Source organism: Budorcas taxicolor, chromosome 23 (assembly GCF_023091745.1).
Source record: "Budorcas taxicolor isolate Tak-1 chromosome 23, Takin1.1, whole genome shotgun sequence".
Classification (NCBI taxonomy): domain Eukaryota; kingdom Metazoa; phylum Chordata; class Mammalia; order Artiodactyla; family Bovidae; genus Budorcas; species Budorcas taxicolor.
Genome location: NC_068932.1, coordinates 17026389 through 17048633, shown reverse-complemented (window position 1 = coordinate 17048633; position 22245 = coordinate 17026389). Strand labels below are relative to the sequence as shown.

General features: G+C 36.5%; 1 protein-coding gene across 1 annotated transcript in view; it reads right to left on the bottom strand.

Moving 5' to 3' along the window:
* Positions 1-22245, bottom strand: part of CC2D2B (coiled-coil and C2 domain containing 2B) — a 91582-nt gene that overhangs the window by 57772 nt on the left and 11565 nt on the right. The window contains exons 9-15 of the mRNA XM_052661168.1: positions 18137-18346; positions 13839-13936; positions 8596-8736; positions 7271-7376; positions 6956-7074; positions 4377-4554; positions 1648-1798 (exon numbers count right to left, since the gene is read on the bottom strand). Coding sequence (XP_052517128.1) covers positions 1648-1798; positions 4377-4554; positions 6956-7074; positions 7271-7376; positions 8596-8736; positions 13839-13936; positions 18137-18346 — 1003 coding nt within the window. The remainder of the gene's footprint in view (positions 1-1647; positions 1799-4376; positions 4555-6955; positions 7075-7270; positions 7377-8595; positions 8737-13838; positions 13937-18136; positions 18347-22245) is intronic.

The window sequence follows — 22245 nt, the reverse complement described above, 5'->3', positions numbered from 1 at the left end:
ATCCCCTGCAGTAGGAAATGGCAACACACTTCAGTATTCTTGCCTGGGAAACTCCATGGTGGGCTGCAGTCCATAGGGTCACAAAGAATCTGACACAACTAGCAACTGAGCATGCATGCGAGCAGAAAAAGAGCTACTGTTTGGCTCCTTTCCTACATTCTTCCATTTTTTCCCTCTCCTCATCTTCTTTCTCAGTCTCCAGAGAGCTCAGTGATATTTCTTGAAACTTCTGCCAAGTACTTAGTGCATCCTAAATATTCCAAGTCTTTTCTCCTGGGTCTCCACAACCTGCTTCTCTGCTTCATCTGGACTTTATCTAAGCAGACTACACCCCTCCCTCATTTTCTCTACTTTCCTTGCTCCTTTGCCTGCTTATTTCCTTCTCTCTCCTCCTTGCTCACTCATTCATACTCCCTTTCTTTTCACCAGATGGACACAGCAATTACAACACCCCAAGGAAGGCGAGAGAGAAGGGAACTGTGGGAGAAGAGCAATGACAGCATTCTGGCAGACATGCTAACTTAAACTGCAGGAGGAGGAAAATCAATTGAAAGACAGTAAAAAAAAAAAAGTCCCTTCTTCTTTCCTCTCTCTCTTATCTCTTCTCTTCTCTCTCCTCTTCCTTCCTCCCCTTTTCAGTTCAAAGATGAATCAACATGTCCTGGAACATCTTCAGGCTTTACTAAAGGTCAGACCATCTGGTGGGCTTCCCTGGTGGCTCAGCTGATAAAGAATCCACCTGCCATGCGGGAGACCCGGGTTCAATCCCTGTAGAACGGAATGGCCTGGAGAATTCCACGGATTGTATAGTCCATGGGGTTGCAAAGAGTCGGACATGACTGAGAGACTTTCACTTCACTTCAAAGGTCAGGTAGGGGCAGAGCAATCTCCCCACTTAGGTGTGGAGCTCACATTATACGAAGCACAGTGCTCTTGTCCCAGATGCCCTAGGAAAAGCAAAGGAGCTTGTCCCAAAGCTTAGATTTCCCAAAGATTTGATTCAAGTCAAAGTTTTAAAAATTGCTTTACTCTCTGGAAGAACTTAATTAGTTTTAACCTAACACTGTAAATACAGGATTCCTTTTTAATGTTTAATAGTGGTAAAGGTCACATAATGTAAAATGTACTATTTTAAAAACATTTAACTGTACATTGGGCTTCCCTGGTGGCTCAGAGGTTAAAGCGTCTGCCCGCAATGAGGGAGACCCGGGTTCAATCCCTGGGTCGGGAAGATCCCCTGGAGAAGGAAATGGCAACCCAGTCCAGTATTCTTGCCTGGGAAATCCCATGGACACAGGAGCCTGGTGGCCTACAGTCCACGGGGTGGCAAAGAGTCGGACACGACTGAGCGACTTCACTTCACTAACTGTACATTTCAGTGGCACTAAGTACACTCACACTGCTGTGCAATTCTCACCATCTCCCGAATTTTTCACCTTCCTAAACTCAATCTCTGTCCCCACTGAACCCTAAATCCTCATTCTCCCTTCCCACCCCATAACCCACCACCTCCAGCCCCTGGCATCTACCAACATATTTTATGACTCTATGAATAGGATTCTTTATTCATATGAATGACCCAGGGTCATTTAGGATATAGAACTCATGAAGGAAATAGGAGGGAAGACATATTTTTAATAAACTTACTGCTTCCCACTTCTCCATATGCAGGTATGACCAGTTTATCAGAGCTAAATTCTAGATATTCCAAAATAGTTTTGCTTTTCAACTCTGTGCTGTTAGGTAAGGGTAAATATAGTTTTGCCAATAAGCACGTCCTTTTACTTATTTCATAAACCTAAATGTAAAAGAAATGATTGATAACTCACTGAAAGTACAAAATAGAAAAAAACTAAAACAAAGATCATCACTAACATAATTCTTTTAAAAATACTAGAATGTAAAATAGGTATTTCTCTAGAGCCTTTGATCCACATGATAAAATTAGGTAATCTTATGTGTTTAAAAGTACAGTGCCTTTCACTGGTTTCAAAGAAAATCAATTGAATAAAAGGATTAGAAATATACTTCTGGGAATTCAGTACATATAACACAATACCCAAAGAAGTTACTTTTGTGTAGCACTTTAAAAGTCCTTTATATTATTTAAACCTGATAAAAATTACAGGAAATGGCCATTACTCTTCCCATTTTATAAATGAAGAAATGAAATCTCTATATGAAACTCTATTAATTTTTATTAAAAGTGACAGAAACTCAGGTTGAATTGCCTAAGAAAAAGGGAGAGTTGTTGGCTCATGGAGTCCAAGGACAGATTAAATAAGCTATGTAGCAGGGAAAGGAGGAAAAGTCCTAGAAGAAGGAATAAGGGAGGCGCTGAGTATGCTGTTCTACAGACATCTACTGATTAGGTCTTATGATTCTGTATGCTGTGTTTTCTACTAGAATTCCATCAATGCCATAACTACAAACCCAAATTTTTTCAATAGGAAAATCTTATTTTGACTTATACTCTGTTATCAGTGTCTCGGGAAACAGTGATATGTGCTCTAAAGAAAAGAAAATCAAGGAGGGTAAATGCCCCTTAAAAGATAAAAAAGAATGTACCAACCAAAAGGACAGTAGATAACCAAGAAGACAGAGAGAAACACAGACAAAGAGACAAGTATTTTTCTGGTCATCTAAATGCTGTTCCTAGAAGAGTGAATTTAAGCCAACACACTGGTCCCTTTGCCAAAGGCATCGCTAATACAGAAAAGTTTGCAGCGGTTATAGCTAATTATAGCTAATGGATTTTAAGTATTTACATCTCTGAAAAAACTTTCTTATTGTAAATTAGTAAACTGGCTAACTAAAAAGAGACAATGAACTGACAAATATATTCAAATGTTCAGTTGGCATTCTGATTTTACACATCAATCTTGCAGACTTGTTTAGGGTATGTCCATGCATTCTCATGGAACTGTCAAATTCACTTTGGAGGCCAGATCCTGGACAGCAGCAGATGTAAAGGTCGAGTATGACACCTGTAATCTCCCAGGAGACGACCTGTCCCCAGTGGCAGCTATCAACACCTGTGTAGTTGAGATGATGTGTTGAGAATGAAAACAGGCATTATAAGTGGAGAAACTGTAATATTAAAAAAGCCTAAGTAGGGAATTGCAAAAATATATGGGGAAAGAATCAAAGAAGAAGTTCAGTTCAGTTTGGCTGAAGTGAAGAAGGAGTAAAGAAAAATAATAATAAAATTAGAAATGTAGGTTTGTATGTGTTCATCAAGGGCATATAGATTTATTTAGCTATTCATGCAGCTGTTAATGGTGTGAATTGTCCCTAGATAGATTCATTTCTTTCTCTGCCTCTTAGTTTGTTAGGATAATGTACTAATTGATGACGATGAAGGATTCAAAATCTACACTTACCTATTTTGGGAGAGGGGGCGATTTTAAACTTCCAAAAGTTAGATTATGATATCACAATTTATTTTAGGTACAATAGTAGGAAAGTGTAGTCAGTATATTTTCAAAATAAAAATTTCAACAATGTACACCCATGGCTGATTCATGTCAATGTATGGCAAAAACCACTACAATATTGTAAAGTAATTAGTCTCCAATTAAAATTAATTAATTTTAAAAATTTCAACAGAGGTACATTTAAAAATGACAGTAACTTAATAGCACAGATGAATAAAATGAATATAGCTTTTGATCAAGGATAGCACAAAGTTATTTTAGGCATTGAAAAATAACTGCTTTAGATTTGTAATAATAATCTCCCCATGTCTCAGACTCCACTCCATGCTCATATAACACAAATCTTTACTCCTCCTAACTTTTCTTTCAGGTTTAGGTTCAAGTTTAACTCTTCCATTAGCCATCAAGACTTGTTGTCTAGACTCCATTACTGTTTCTAATTTGTCTTCATTATCACATTTCCTTCTTTTAGTGCCGGGATTCTTATGAGGGGGTCTTTGAGAAGGGATCAGGGGTCTGCTACATGTGTGTTTCTTCATCAGATTCTTTAAAAAATTTTTTTAAAAGATGAACAAATATATCAAAAGACTGAAATCACCAAGCCAAGGTTGGGGCAATTTGAAGAAATTATTCAACACTAACAATTGCTATACTACTCATAGTTTAAACAACCTTCTTTCACCTCTTGCACCTCACTAATAAATGAGTAATGCTGCATGTCTAGGGTTGGCAAGAATTATAGCAGGAAAGATGTATTTAGAACTGCAAATCAAATAATTTTGTACTTAAAGCATAAAAGACTACTGATGAATTTTAAGTATATTATTTATAAATATTAATATCTTAATATAAAAAGCTTACTTATAATAGTAACTGACAAGAAATTTTTAATTATGTATTGTATAAAATAATGTACAAAATTAAATGACAATGGCGTACCTCCAAGCAAATTGTTTCAGGCCAATATATTAACTGAATATTGAAAATTTGCTGAAACATGACTTTAAAATCAAACTGTAGAGGAGATACTGAAGTGCAAGAAACCTGTTTATCGTTGTATAAGATTTTCATAAAATATTTAAGCTTTTGAATTTTGGCTCTCCTCTTTTGTTCGTACCTAAAAATTACATAAACCTTTAAGAGACCCTTGAAAAGCAAACCAGATTTAAAATATTATTCTTTTCAAAATATACCTCAATATATTAAAATATGGTAATTTTAGAGGACAAATGCTATTTTTAAGCCCAATAACATTTGCCTATCCTTTATCTACAGATAAGAAATTTCGCCTATCAAGAAATTTCCTTAAAAAGATGTTAACTCAAAAACAGAAAAAGAACTAAAATTAAAGTACCATAAATCATTCAACTATTTATTTTACTAAATTAGAACTTAAAGAGATTATAACACACCCATTATAAGATGTTTTATGAGAGGAAAAAACTGAGGGACTTAGGAATGGGGGTGAGGGAGCTTGCATCAAGAATTCAAAAATATTTTCAAACTTTTAAAACTCACACACACACACACACACACACACACATTATGTTCTCAATAACCTCAAGCAGGTGACTCTAAGACAACAGCCTTGCTGTGTCCTGTTAAAGATCTTTGTGAATCTCTTTAGGCTTTAGGTTATATATTCTTTTTTTCTAGGACATTGTTTCTCTGAACCCAAAGATCAGAGGCCAGCCAGAAAGGTTAACTTCTTGGGGCTACTATGACAACACTTGTCGGGGAAAAAATGGATCCATTCAATAATATGAACTCCTAAGGCATCCATTCATTCATTCTCTCAACCAACACTTATTGACTATCTTCTCAGATACAAGTCAATTGACCTAATGATAGTTAAGATTTGACCTTGATTTTCAGAAGGTAAAAGACTAGCTGGAAGATAAGCCATAGGCTGAAACATAAAATTCCCTTCTGTTCTCCACCCTGATCATCCAGCATAGCTGCCCATCTTCTCTATAATCTTCTCAAAGGGGTATGGGACAAAAGATTACTTATTCTTCCTATCTCCCTGGTGGTCTTTTTTTACCTTCCTCCCAATTACCTTTAAAGAAATATTAATAGTTTCATAAAATATGTCCCTTACGTTGCCCTCTGAAAGTAGTTTAAATAATGAGCTTATCTACTGATTATGAGAATCTGTTAATTCGGGATTATATTCATCTTCACGAAATCTTGCCTTTTTGCACCTGTAAACTCTTTTTAATGTTCCCTTAATCCATGTACTCCTTTTATCTCTCTCTTTGACATAAGCATATTATTCTTTTCTAAAGACTCAATTCTTACTCAACTGGACATTTTCAGTGGATAATGACAGCAATGCCCCATGACAGCAATAGCTGTGAAAAGATATAAAGCATTTAATTTCCTTTTGCCTTGACTTCCTCTAAGTTTTAGCTTAGCCTTTCCAGCCCAAATATCTTCTTCCTTCTTTTTCTCCTCTTTATTTCCAACTTCCATTTTATGGCTGTCCTCTTATCCTTATTTAGACGGTCCCTCGATGGACGTGGGTCTGAGCGAACTCCGGCAATTGGTGATGGACAGGGTGGCCTGGCGTGCTGTGATTCATGGGGTCACAAAGAGTTGGACACGACTGAGCGACTGAACTGAACTTTGTGGGCATCTTACACAAGAAATTATCTTGGGCCCCTTCTTGGAAGTAGGTGCAGAACAAATAAAACATGGCTTCACTGGTCTACTTCTCTAGTCAGAAAGAAGGTAATGATCATTTTGCCTTTGTGTTTGCCACTCTTTATGTTCATTTAAAAGTTTAACCACTTATTCATTCATTTAGTGAGCATGAATATTTATTGGACACCCAGTATCTTCCAACACTGCACTAAATGGTGCACATTCACAGTACTCAAAGATGAGCTGGTACCAAATGTTTCATGGGACAGAGATTGGAAAGCTGTACCTAGTTCAGGGCTCTAAGTTGCTACAACCTCTTTAAGGGAGATGAGATCCAAAGGCTTAGAGATGGGAGAAATGGGGATCAGCATGGTATCTGTTATGCATGGATTTCCTAGGAGTAGAAAGAAAACCTTAAAGGTCAAGGAAGAAGTCACAAGTGGGAAAGAAAGAAGCTTGTATTGTCCAAGTAAAAAAATTTTCCAGAGGGTCCTTTCTAATCAGAACATTTTCTATGAAAGCCAGGAGATCCTTCAACAAGCAAGGATGACCATATAATCCTACTTTTCACAGTGGCTTTATAGTCCACCTATTTACACCTGAACAAAAATTACTACCATAGCAAAACAAAAACCAATCATCACACCAAACTGGTTTATGTCCCACCTCAGTCATAAACTAGAAGCTCAATACCCATCTCTAAAATGAGGATAATATCATAGAACTATGGTAGCAATTTAAAGTGCAAATTTATTTTTTAAACTCAGCAATCAGGAAATCTAACATTATTAAAGAAACAATACAGTAACCAGATAACATATAATGAAGAAAAATAATCTGAAAATGCTTAAAATAATTTTGAAGATGCTTACAGTGAACATCTAGATAAGTTTGTTAATTCTTCTGTGAAAGAAAGTTGTGGTATCATAGTAATTGGATTTACTATTTCAACATCCGTTTCTTCAAATTCTGAAGCTAAACATGAGAAGCTCTAGAAACAGAAAAATGAATAATTTATAATGTAAGTTCACTGTTTAGGACAATTATTCTTAAAATTAAACTTTTTTATCTGTCATTTTGTTGGGTAACTATTATAAATATCAAGATTTCCTATTCTATCACTATTCTATCAAACAAATATTATAACCAGTTAGGATGAGTTGAATGTTATTTTGCAGTGTAAATACCTCCTGTTTCTTCCTGTTCTTAAATGCTTTTCCTTCAGTTTTCTTCTCAGTCTCAGACATTTTTGACAATTCTTGTTTTTGTTCATCACATTTATTCATTTTTAACCTAATTAATAAAAAATAATTATTTAAAGCAGAAATATGGAATTATTTGAGTTGTTAGAGATCTTGCCAACACACTACACACATACATCCCAATTTCTTACATTAAATAATTTTACATCCCAAGGAATTTATCAGTATGATACACATACATATATATGCATATAAATATAAAATTTCATAAGCTTGTCCTCAGTTTTCACAGATTTCTCCCTACTTATTAAATACTACCAGGGAAGCCCAGTTAATTTACTGTTAGTATTTTTACACCCTTTCTAAGGATATTAAGAAACCTCTCTGATGAGAATAAGGAACCAATGGGGATGGAAGATATAAATGTAAGGGCATAACCCGTGCTTCCTCTCATTTTTTTTAAATTTTTGGCCACAACAGGTAGCATGTAGGATCTTAGTTCCTCAACCAGGGATTGAACTCACACCCCTTGCATGGTTAAGTGTGGAGTCTTAACCCCTGGACCACCAAGCAAGTGGCAGTCCAAGTGGCCCAAGCAAGTCCCTCTCATATTTCTTAAGCTGTGAACATGAGCATGTGTAAGGGCAAGACACTACAGCAACAGTAAGTGGTAAATCAGTTATACTCCTGGGGGTTTATGCGTAAACAGTAAGGATTTCATGACATTACCACCAATACAGTGACTGCCGCCGCCACCAGCACCACTGACGACGACTACTACTGTGCTACTATCATTTCTCCAGCCATTACCACCACCATCACTGACAACTATTACAACTACTACTGTTACTACTAGCTACCTCAAACACTGTACTTGACAAGTACATGCCAGGCAATGCTCTAAGTACTGAACACATATTAACTCACTTAACACAGCAACCCTACGAAGTAGGGATTACTATTATTCCTCTTCCATTAGTAGTCCAGCAAAACCCCAGGTATCTGGAACACTTTCAGATGGCAGGCGTTTACACTTTTCAGTACAAAGTTTAGTCTTTAAATTTTAATCTTTAAAAAGGAGATTCTTTGATATTATATGCTCTGTTGGGGATGGAAAATGGTGCAGTTGCTCCGGAAAACAGTTGTCTTAAAGCCGTAACTACTGTTTATATACTCAAGACACAAATTCTTTGTTGACTACATCAAGCAGTTGACTGACTTCTGGATTTTTTCCCAGTTTCCGTTAATTCCCAGTGATTAGTGGGCAGCTCCTCAGGAGACCTATAAGAACAAACAGAGCAGCCACTCACCTCTGAAACTGTAACTTTACTGAAGTGCTTGTAAACCCTTGTCGTTGTCGAAGGGATTTTATCTGTTTCCAAGTCCGTAATATACTGTGTAGTAGGGAAAAGTCCTTTTCCTTTTCTAACTCATAGAGTTGTTTTGTATCACTACAACAATAATGTTAGATTAAAAATACATTAGTGAACTGGGCATATACCCAGAGAAAACTAGAATTCAAAAAGACACACGCACCCCAATGTTCACTGCGGTACTATTTACGATAGCCAGGACATGGAAACAGCCTAACTCTATCAACAGAGGAATGGATAAAGCAGATGTGGTACACATATAGAATGGAGTATTACTGTCACAAAAGGAGTGAAATTGGGTCATCTGTAGAGACATGGATGGATTGAGAGACAAAACAAGTCTCACACAGGAACGCATATATTAATATATGGAATTTGAAAAAAATGGTATAGGCAATCTATTTACAAACCAGAAACAGAGATACAGGTGTACAGAACAAACATATGGATACCAAAGGGGAAAGGAGGGTGGGTGGGATGAATTGGGATACTGGAATTGACATACACACACTATTGATACTGTGTATAAAATAGATAACAAGAAACTACTGCATAGCACAGGAAAATCTACTCAGTGCTCTGCAGTGAAGGAAATCCAAGAGAGGGGAGATATATATATATATATATATATATAATCATATATATAATCATATATATATATAATCATATATATAATCATATATATATATATAATCATATATATATATGATTCACTTTTCTGTACAGTAGAAACTAACACAACACTGTAAAGCAACCAAACTCCAATAAAAATGAAAAAAATAAAAAACCACCATGTTAGTGGATTAGAGCTACAAGTCATTACAAATGGCTTCAAACAATTTATTGCACTAACTCTTCTGGGCTCCCCACCTCATTTTTTTTTTTTCATTTCACTCACATCTTCATATAGAGAATGAAATTCCATTTAGAGATTTATGCATCTTTAAGATTTTTCACTATTCAAAAGTACTCTACTAAAATCCACGTATTTCCAGGTTTTCTTGACATTCTGTAGTATATTTATCATACTTTTTTCAGATTAACAATCAGAACTACTGCTTCAAATTTAGAAGTACTTTGCCTGATGGGGTAGTGAGCATACTAGTTGAGTATCAAAGTAACATAATCCAGTCTATATAAAAATGGATTGGTTAACCCATTTAGATATATTTAGGTTTAACTTCACCATTTTCTTTTGTGGTTTCTCCTTGTCTCATGTTTTTCTGTTCCGTTTTCTCTCTCTTTTTTTTTTTGCCTTCTTTTGGATCGGTTGAGTATTTTTTATTATCTCATTTTCCTCTTGATTTGGAAACGACATCTTTTTATTCTCTTCCTTTAGAGGTTATAAGTTAAAATTTAAGTCCTTGATTTACTAAAGTCTTAATCGCCAATGCAAATATCTTTAATTACTCTTACCCTTCTCCATTCTTTACTCCATTCTAAAAATTTTATATTTTAACTGTTTTTTAATTGAAGTATAGTTGATTTATAATATTGTGCCAACCTCTGCTATACTGCAAAGTGACTCAGTTTTACACGTATATACATTCTTTTTAAAATATTCTTTCCCAATATGGTTTATCCCAAGAAATTATATTCAGTTCCCTGTACTATGAAGTAAGACCTTATTGTTTATCCATTCTAAATGCAATGGTTTGCATCTGCCAACCCCGAATTCCCAGCCCCTTCCTCTCCTTCCCCACTTGGCAACACAAGTCTGATCACTATGTCTGTGAGTTTGCTTGTTTTGTAGATAGGTTCATTTTAGATTCCACATAGAAGTGATATCATATGGTATTTGTTTTTCTCTTTCTGACTTACTTCACTCAGTATGACAATCTAGTTTTATCCATGAAACTGCAAATGACATCATTTTTAATGGCTGAGTAGTATTCCATTGTATATATGGACCACATCCTTCCTTATCCATTCATCTGTCGATGGACATTTATTACAGGTTATTTCCATGTTTGGCTATTGTGAATAGTTCTACTATGAACACAGGGGTGCATGCATCTTTTTGAATTATAGCTTTACCCAGGTATATGCCTAGAAGTGGGATTGCTGGATCATGTGGTAATTCTATTTTTAGTTTTCTGAGGAACCTCCATCCTGTTTTCCATAGTGGATACACCAACATATATTTCAACCAACAGGGTAGGAGGATTCCCTTTTTCCATACTCTCCCCACCATTTGTTACTTGCAGACTTTTTAATGATGGCCACTTTGACTGGTATGAGGTGGTACCTCATTGCAGTTTCAATTTTCATTTCTCTAATAATTAGTGATGTTGAGTATTTTTCATGGGCCTACAGGCCATCTATACACTTTCTTTGGAGAAATTTCTATTTAGGTCTTCTGCCCATTTTTTGATTGGGTTGTTTGGTTTTTTGTTATTGAATTGTACAGGCTATTTATATGTTTTGGAGATTAAGCCCTTGTCAGTCACATCATTGGCAAATACTTTCTCTCATTCCATAAATTGTGTTTTGGGGGTTTTTTGGTTTTGTTTTTGTCTGTTTCCTTTGCTGTACAAAAGTCTGTCGTTTGATTAGGGCCTATTTGTTTACTTTTGGTTTTTTATTTCTATTTGCCTTGGGAGCCAGAGCTAAGAAAACATTGGTACAATTTATGTCAGAGAATGTTTTGTCTATGCTCTCTTCTAGGAGTTTTAGGGAAGTCTAAGCCATTTTGTGAACTCTCTAATTTTATGCCCTTAAAACATCATTACATGACTGCTCACTAAGACTTAGCCACATATTTACCACTCTTTTTGCTCCTTAGTCTTTCCTTACTTCCTCAGCGTTCTTTATGTCAATAAGTGTTTTTGGCTTTAAGTTTTAGTTAATCTTATCAGTTCAGTTCAGTTCAGTCGCTCAGTCATGTCCGACTCTTTGCAACCCCATGAATCGCAGCACGCCAGGCCTCCCGGTCCATCACCAACTCCCGGAGTTCACTCAGACTCACATCCATCGAGTCGGTGATGCCATCCAGCCATCTCATCCTCTGTCGTCCCCTTTTCCTCCTGCCCCTTATCCCTCCCAGCATCAGAGTCTTTTCCAATGAGTCAACTCTTCGCGTGAGGTGGCCGAAGTACTGGAGTTTCAGCTTATAAACAACAGTAATTTACTGTTTTGTATATACTGCTGGTTTCTATTCATTCATTCAGCTACTATTTACAGAGATAGTTCACTATATGCCAGTACTTGTACAAGGCATATGTCAACTTCCTCAAGTAACAATGTTTATACTGAACAAGTAACAATGTTTATATGGAACTAGGCTATTCTTCCAGAAGGCAGTGGCACCCCACTCCAGTACTCTTGCCTGGAAAATCCCATGGACGGAGGAGCCTGGTAGGCTGCGGTCCATGGGGTCACTAAGATTTGGACACGACTGGGCGACTTCACTTTCACTTTTCACTTTCATGCATTGGAAAAGGAAATGGCAACCCGCTCCAATGTTCTTGCCTGGAGAATTCCAGGGATGGGGGAGCCTGGTGGGCTGCCGTCTATGGGGTCACACAGAGTCGGACACAACTAAAGTGATTTAGCAGCAGCAGCAGCAGGCTATTCTAGGAAACCCAATTATTTAACTTGCCTCCAATGGTTAAGAATTTGTAGAGCCATTTTAGGTCAACGGACAGGGAGTCAGAGAAATTCTTTAACTATCAAATCACTCAGAGTTGTCATATCTTTGTGCAAGTTTAACTTTCTACCCAATAAGTACCTCCCAGAGAGTTTTCCTGCTTTTGGAGATTCCTAGGCACATAATTATGTACTGTCTTTAAATTATTTTTCCAATTATTTTATACTTTCCTAATTTCTCTTCCTAACTAGTCTATTAGCTAATGATTCCCAAATTGTAGACCATTTTAAAAAATAAGGGTCCTTAACTCTACATACTCATTGAGTATTGCTTTTAGATTAAATTAGTAATATATCTTGTACATATGTGTATGCAGACTAGTTCTCAAACATACAAACACGTGAGATAAACATGATTCAAGTCAATTGAAAGGTATCAGTAAGTTTGTAATAGTTTTTAATCAACATATATTTTTTAAATAAATAGATCATATTAATAAAACCACAACTACTTTCATGTGATACTTCTATTAAATATTTTTACCCAGAAATGTTACAAAAAGTTGGAACCATTTATTTAACTGCCTAAAGACTAGGGATCTTCAGCAGTCTCACTCCTGGGTATATACCAGGAAACAGGAAATCTCTAATTGGAAAAGATATATGCACCCAGTGTTCATAGCAGCAGTACCTACAACAGCCAGAAGATGGAAACAAGCCCCAAGGGTCCAACAGATGATTGGTTTAAGATGTATATATCCCCTCACACACACAAATATGCAATATTACTCAGCCATAAAAAAGAATGAAATATTATAACTTGCAACAACATACGGACCTACAGGGACTTCCCAGGTGGCGCTAGTGGTAAAGAACCTGCCTGCCAATGCAGGAGGAAATAAGAAATGCGGGTTTGATCCCTGGGTCAGGAAGATTGCCTTGAAGAATGGCATAACAACCCACTCTAGTATTCTTGCCTAGAGAATCCCATGGACAGAGGAGCCTAGTGGCTACAGTCCACAGGGTCGCAAAAAATCAGACACGACTGAAGCGACTTAGCAAGCACACATACGTGGACCTAGAGAGTATTTTACTTAGTAAAGCAAGTCAAAAGAGTAAACAAATACTATATAACATCACATATATGTGGAATCTAAAAAATAATACAAATGAATCTGTATATAGAACAGAAACAAACTCAGAGGCATAGAAAAGAAACTTAAGGCTACCAAAGGGGAAAGGAGGGAAGGAGGAACAAATTAGAAGTGTTGGATTAACCCAAACTATTACACATAAAATAGATAAGCAACAAAGACTTACTGCTTAGCACAGGGAGTTATATTTGATAAATCTTATAATGGCAAATATTTGATAAAACTTATAATGGAATATAATCAGAAAATTACAACTGAATCACTTTGCTGTATACCTGAAACTAACAAAATATTGCAAATCAGCTATATTTCAATTTTTAAAATAGTAAGGATATTGTTAGTTTCTCATTTTACATCTTCCACAGCATAGTACAATACTTTGTTTAAACAAGCTCCTTAATAAATGCTTGATGAATACAAGAATGTCCTAAAACCTACCTTATCTGCCAATAATAGTCCTGCAAAGATTCTCTGGTCAGCTGGCTTATTTCCGAATTTTCATTTGCTAATCTGGTAGCATCCATCAGTGCTTTAAGCTAAAACGAAAGAGCTTTTTTGGTACACTTCATCCACCTGTTACTATCACTCCAATTCACCTGTAGGTCTAAGTATGTGCATCAGAAACACAAGTGTATACTTTTTTTGTATTACTGTCTTGTTGTCCAAAATATATTTCATAAAAGTACCTTCAGGCAGAACTGAAAAAGAGCCTCAATATTTGTCTAAGAAATAAACCTTATACCATGCAACTTCTAGGTAGTCATTTGATCAATTAACATAAGGAAATGTCAATCAATCAAGATAGAAGATTGAACACAGGAATCTATTTTATCTTCTACCTAATATCCCATGGTTACAGAAAAGATATCTATCTGTCTTTATCCATATCCACTGCAATCATCACAACCATATCTATATAAGTATTTTATAATTATATCTACATCTATAAAAGAATAAATATATAGCAACATAGGAAAAGAAATCAAATAAAATCAACAAAATGTACTGAAGAAACTATAAAACAAAGAGAACTATTCACAGAGAATATTGACAAAGAAATAAAACCAGGGAAACTGTTCTCTACAACAGGGATAGGCAGAAAAAGCCTATCACAGTTAGGGACAGTCTGTGGGAACTCCAAGACTGGAGTCAATGGATATAAACTTCTACTGCAAGACACAAGAGAAGACCTCAACAACTGTGAAGACATGCTGAATGCCTGGATGAGGAAACCCAATTTTTTAAAGATAAAATTTCTTTCACGATATAATAGCCAGTGGTTCAGATGGTAAAGAAGCTGCCTGCAATGCAAGAGACCCAGGTTCGGTCCCTGGGTCAGAAGATCTCCTGGAGAGGGGAATGGCTACGTACTATTCTTGCCTGGAGAGTTCTACGGACAGAGAAGCCTGGTGGGCTACAGTCCATGGGATTGCAAAGAGTCGGACGTGACTGAGAGACTAACACTTTCATTTTCAAAGCAGCTGCAGTAAAAATGGTAGGGGAATCTTTAAAATAGAAGTTGACAAGCTAATTCTAATGTTCATATGGAAGATTAACTCTATAAGAATATACAAATTTTATTCTAGGAAAAAAACCAATGAGGAGATACTTGTCCTTAGAGAAGTCAGGGTTGTTCATATTGTTGAGCCATCAAATTAACCAACTACAGAACTGCCCTAACTTAGAACTTTTGATACATAAAGTCATACCTTTTCCCTATGGTTTAAAGCAACTGAGAGAGCTCTCTGTGAATTGTAACCAAAGATATGCTAAGTAACCAAAGATATGCTAACTGATAAAAATCTAGGAAATTTAATAAATGAACAACAAAACCTAAAGTCCCCAAAGAAAAAAACTGACAGATTTGACCTCATAAAATTTTAAATATTTCCACGAGATAGGAAAAATGAAGTCAAAAGGCAAGTAACAGAATGGGAAAAAAATATTTAAAACATATTCAAAAGATATACATTTTGTACATGCAATGTGTGTGTATGTACACGTGTAAATAGTTATATGTGTATATATGTTTGTACATATATATATATATATATGAAAACTCTTATAAAGATGAACAAAGCTATACAGAAAACTGGGCAAGTAATATCAACTATTGGTTAGGACTCTGGGAAGTAAGCTCCGTCCTGTACTATCAGTGGAAATTCAAACTGAAAAACTTTCTTGGAAAGGCAATTCATTACTCTCTGATAAAAATTTAAACTTCATGCACCCTTACTCTTGACCAAGAACTTTCACTTCTACAAATCTAGCCTACAGAAGTTTTCACACATGTGCTCAAATACACAGATACACGGATGTTCACTGCTTTATTACTTGTAATCATAAGATGGAAATGACCTAAGAAGTAATTTATGAAGTCATTCATGACCATAAGAAGTGTCAAGAATGAGGAGTGATTGAACATATTAAAACACATGTTTATTATGGGTCTATATATAGAGATATGGGACAAGCTCCAAGACTTGTAATTTTAAATTACAAGTGATTTTAAAGTAATTAAATTACTTTAAAAAAGAAGTAATTTTAAAAAGCCAAGTTGCCAAATAATACATACCAGAAGATCCAATTTCTCTTAAAATCTATCATGGAATATGTATATACAGAGAAACATGGAAAAGAGATCTTTAGTTTAAACCATGAGGTGAAGACTGAAGTGGGACTTTCACAGTATGAAACTTCTACACTGAATCTCTTACAGTGGGAATGAATTCCTGGGTTACTTGTGCAATTTCCCTCCTGTGTAAACTAGAGGGCACAACAGCAGAACTCTGCAAAACTGAGGATCCGTTCCACTCTTTTATACTGTCTACAACACTCCTCCGTGTTCTTTAAGTGGAATTCACATTCACATAACAGGACACTTTGCAGTTTAAGAAATCCCTGGATGTCACTGAGTCTCCTACTACTTTGAACTTGGTTTGAACACACTGAGAACAAGCAGAGCCATATATTTCACACGAAGGGACTAAAAGGATGCAAAAATTATAAATCAATATTTTGGCAGACCAATGGTCACACCCTGCAACTCTTGGTCTTTCTCCCTTCCTCCTACAGTTCTCTTTCATTTTAGAAGGGCATACACATGCCCTATCAAATTTCTCTTTTTACAATTTACCAGGAAACTGGAGAAAATGTTTATGTGCATATTTATTTAAAATAAATAAATGTGCACATTTTTATGTGCACATTTTAAATAAATAAACGTGCACTTTTTATGTGCACATTTAAAATAAAGCAAAGAAAAGTAAAAAACAGCTAAGAAATTACTTTTGGCTCCTAAGAATCATTAACATAATAAAAACTTTGCAAATAATGATCCCTCAATATTATTTTACACAGAAAGCCATGCTACATGAAAAACAAATGAGTTTTTATGTACAGTAACAGGTAGTATTCTAGTGAAACAAAATTGCTATTGCTAGATCAGGATTCAAAGATTACACAACAGTGCTGGAAAACTATTAAATAGACAAATCATATTTTCAATGGCCTACATCTTAGTTTCAGAGTTGGTTCTTTCATTCAAAAAAACAATGGTCATATTAAACTAAAAGTTAGAATATTCAACTTTTGTTTTAGGAAATACTCTGACCTTATTAATTCATAGGCTTCATTTAGGAAGTACTCCCACACATTTGCTACATGAAAACTCAGTCAAATGGATTAAGTCCTATTGTTTCTGCACTTGTACTTTAAAAAGCAAATATATTAAGGTATAATTCATTTCTAGTGTATTGAAATGTCTTGGTGACCCTACTAGGCTTGATTATTTAACTAAATACCTCACTAAATATTTAAGTGTATTAATTAGCTGAATGAGACCTATCAGAATATCTTTTCAGAGAGAACACTAGTTAACAAAATATTCATGTATCAAAAACTCAGCATACAGTCTAAAGGAGAGGTACATATCTATAAAAGTAGTCAGTGGGTATATTTCTTTGATTTCTCCTCAGATTTTATGTACCCTTTATGATGTCATTGGGCTTCCATAAAGAACCTGCCTGCCAAGCAGGAGACATATGCAGGTTTGATCCTGGAGTCTGGAAGATCCCCTGAAGTAACCCACTCCAATAGTCTTGCCTGGAGAATCCCATGGACTGAGGAGCCTGGTGAGCCACAGTCCACAGGGCTGCAAGGAGTCGGACGCGGCTGAAGCTACTTAACAGGCATGCATGCAAGAATTCCATGGACAGAGCAACCTGGCAGGCTATAGTCCACGGGGTCACAAAGAGTTGGACACGACTGAGTGCATGCGCCACACACACAAACACACACGCACGTGTGCACACGCATGCGTGTCATTAGACGATTAGTTGGCTAAATCATTCTCATACTAAACTCTGTAGAAGGTTCAGGATCATTAATATTTTTATCAAAAATACTTTCTTACAAGACTTGAAATAGTCATTTGGTTCTTTTAAATAGTAATCATTTCAAATATTCTTCTTGAGTCATAGGATCAAGAAATACCCATTGATTAGCACACTATTTATAAATGCTAAACATCCTGAAGGATATGTTTGAGTCTGTCTCCCTGGTCAGTTAATTCCTACAGTTTCTTTTCAGAAAAACTGAAATCAAGCTTTCTTTTATTTGGTTAAATAGTTGAAGTGCTAAGGGAATATTCCACCATAACTTGCTCTGTACTAAGTTTTTTTTTTCTTTCAATATTAAAGATTCAGCTCTGTAAACGTAATGAAAACCATGCTTACCTTCTCATAAAGCAGCTGTGGTAAATTCTGTTGCTGCCTGTCCTGAAAACACTCATAAAGTTGGAGCAGCCTAGCACATAATACTTGTTCTTGATTGAAGAGAGGATGATGACTGAATTGCAAACCCACTATATTGAGATCTAATTGGTACATTTCCCTTTGACCTTCCATTTTGTTCCTAATGGAGCTTTCTAAATCAGATTTCACTGCCTTTTAAAGAAAAGTATTCACACAATGTTAATTCAATTCTATTTTTTTAATTACAAGTAACTCCTTATAAAAGTAATGTGCTAACTGTAAGAAAATGAAGACAAAAGCAAAAAAAACAATTGTTTGCTTCTTCTTTCTAAAACTGATTATAGCCCTTGATTTCATATATTTATATTGGAGCATTTTAATCACCTTACTATAAATGGTCATCTACTTTACTACTATGTGCTGACACAGGCTGAACTTTCAAGTTACAAGCCCCCAAGTAATTTCCTAAAGGATCATGATAAAAAAAAATGGTGTTTAGAATTGGTGGGTCAATAGTTCGTTAATGTGATAATCTAATAATCATCTGGAGCTAGACTTAAACCGCAAACTATTATCTCTGCTTCAGTGGCCCTTACAGCATTGAGATTTTTATTTCCCAGTGAGAAACCCCAAATGAACCTTGCCTCCATAGCTGGCTGTGCATAATAAAAACTGTAGAGGAGACAGAAGGGAAAGGCAGGCAGAGGTATTTGTCTGACACCAATTCCAGAATGGAGAAGGCAATGGCACCCCACTCCAGTACTCTTGCCTGGAAAATCCCATGGACAGAGGAGCTGCAGTCCATGGGGTCGCTGAGGGTCGGACACGACTGAGCGACTTCACTTTCACTTTTCACTTTCATGCACTGGAGAAGGAAATGGCAACCCACTCCAGTGTTCTTGCCTGGAGAATCCCAGGGACAGGGGAGCCTGATGGGCGCCGTTTCTGGGTTCGCACAGAGTCAGACACGACTGAAGCGACTTAGCAGCAGCAATTCCAGAATATTACCTGCTAAGGATGGTGCTACAGAATGAATTTTAATACTCAAGTTTACATGCATGGTGAAGTGACATTTTTATATTTATTCCAACTCTAAGAGTCCATGAAACACTGAAATTAGCTTGACTGAAATTAGAAAAGAGCAGAAAGCTCCGATGACAATTATTAATAGCATTTGTAGCAATAAAGTGTTTTTTAATTCAGATACGTACACTGGGTTTTTTAGCCATAATGCTATTGAATAGTTAATAAACTACAGATTAGTGTAGACATAACTTTTACATGCACTTTTGACATTTTTCAAAACCAAAAAATTCATTTGACTTGCTTTACTGTGGTGGTCTAGAAGTGAACCAGCAATATCTCAGAGATATGCCTATGTTCCCAAATATCTATACAAAACAAGCAGAGTAACTAGATAGCAAGACCAAAAATCCAGGGACAAGATTTTAAACAAAATTGCATCTGAAAACATCTCCACCGAATCCAAAATACAAGTGGGTGGAGAAAAACCACTAACAGCAAGATCTGCATAGTATTGCTGACTGTATAAAAGTCGAAAGAAGCAATGAAACATCTGACCATCCTGTTAAGAGAACCTGAAAGAACCAACAGATACTCATCAGAAAGTAAAACAAGCCAATTTTAAAAAAGAAGGTAAAACTCTTACGGGTTTTGTCTACTCAAAGTATGGGTAACAGCAAGGAATTTTGGTAAAAACATCAACACTCATTCATGATTAAAAAAATTTTGTATTTGTCTTAATTTTAAAAGTAGGACAACTAATTAAACCTTAAATGCACTTTTTTATGGTAAAATGGTAAAAGATTTTCTTAGCAGCAAGAAGTTTTGGTGTATTTTTAGAAAATCCTGAAATAAATTTATAAGTGGTATAAAGATATTAAAAACATATTATATGAGGAATTTAAAAAAACTTTTCTAGATTCTCTGAGAAATAAACAGAGACTATGCAGAAGAAAAGAGAGCATATATTATGTAGAAAGAAGATTATCACATGTTAAAGAAAGATAAGGAGACCTCCGAAAGTATAAATCTCTTCAGTTTAGGGAGAAACCTTATTTTCTGTGTAAGCTGAGAAGTATCAGCATTATAAGGAATGAAATGCTCTTGCTGTTAAAATGTTGCAGCTAGTGGAATATGAGGGATGGGATGGGGAGGGAGGTGGGAGCAGGGTTCAGGATGGGGAACACATGTATACCCATGGCTGATTCATGTCAATGTATGGCAAAAACCACTACAATATTGTAAAGTAATTAGCCTCCAACTAAAATAATTAATTTTTTTAAAAAAGAAAGAGATACAGAAAGGCATCTTTTAAGAAAAAGCATTGACTACAAAAGGCATATAATTACTAGAAGAGGAAAAGTAAGATCATGGCACCTGGTCCCATCACTTCATGGGAAACAGATGGGGAAACAATGGAAACAGTGACAGTCTTTATTTCCTGAGGCTCCAAAATCACTGCAGATGGTGACTGCAGCCATGAAATTAAAAGATGCTTGCTCCTTGGAAGAAAATTATGACCAACCTAGACAGCATATTAAAAAGCAGAGACATTACTTTCCCAACAAAGGTCCATCTAGTCAAAACTATGGTTTTTCCAGTAGTCATGTATGGATGTGAGTTGGACTGTAAAGAAAGCTGAATACTGAAGAACTGATGCTTTTGAACAAAGCTAGTGGAGGTGATGGAATTCCAGTTGAGCTATTTCAAATCCTGAAAGATGATGCTGTGAAAGTGCTGCACTCAATATGCCAGCAAATTTGGAAAACTCAGCAGTGGTCAGAGGACTGGAAAAGGTCCGTTTTCATTCCAATCCCAAAGAAAGGCAACGCCAAAGAATGCTCAAACTACCACACAATTGCACTCATCTCACACGCTAGTAAAGTAATGCTCAAAATTCTCCAAGCCAGGCTTCAGCAGTACGTGAACCGTGAACTTCCTGATGTTCAAGCTGGTTTTAGAAAAGGCAGAGGAACCAGAGATCAAATTGCCAACATCCATTGGATCATGGAAAGCAAGAGAGTTCCAGAAAAACATCTATTTCTGCTTTATTGACTATGCCAAAGCCTTTGACTCTGTGGATCACAATAAACTGTGGACAATTCTTCAAGAGATGGGAATACCAGACCACCTGACCTGCCTCTTGAGAAATTGGTATGCAGGTCAGGAAGCAACAGTGAGAACTGGACATGGAACAACAGACTGGTTCCAAATAGGGGAAGGAGTAGGTCAAGGCTGTATATTGTCACCCTGCTTATTTAACTTATACGCAGAGCACATCATGAGAAACGCTGGACTGGAAGAAGCACAAGCTGGAATCAAGATTGCCAGGAGAAATATCAATAACCTCAGATATGCAGGTGACACCACCCTTATGGCAGAAAGTGAAGAGGAACTAAAAAGCTTCTTGATGAAAGTGAAAGAGGAGAGTGAAAAAGTTGGCTTAAAGCTCAACATTCAGAAAATGAAGATCATGGCATCCCGTCCCATCACTTCATGGGAAATAGATGGGGAAACAGTGGAAACAGTGTCAGACTTTATTTTTCTGGGTTCCAAAATCACTGCAGATGGTGACTGCACCCATGAAATTAAAAGACGCTTACTCCTTGGAAGAAAAGTTATGAGCAACCTAGATAGCATATTCAAAAGCAGAGACATTACTTTGCCAGCTAAGGTCTGTCTAGTCAAGGCTATGATTTTTCCAGTAGTCATGTATGGATGTGAGAGTTGGACTGTGAAGAAGGCTGAATGCCGAAGAATTGATGCTTTTGAACTGTGGTGTTGGAGAAGACTCTTGAGAGTCCCTTGGACTGCAAAGAGATCCAACCAGTCCATTCTGAAGGAGATCAACCCTGGGATTTCTTTGGAAGGAATGATGCTAAAGCTGAAACTCCAGTACTTTGGCCACCTCATGCGAAGAGTTGACTCATTGGAGAAGACTCTGATGCTGGGAGGGATTGGGGGCAGGAGGAGAAGGGGACGACAGAGGATGAGATGGCTGGATGGCATCACCGACTCGATGAACACGAGTCTGAGTGAACTCCGGGAGTTGGTGATAGACAGGGAGG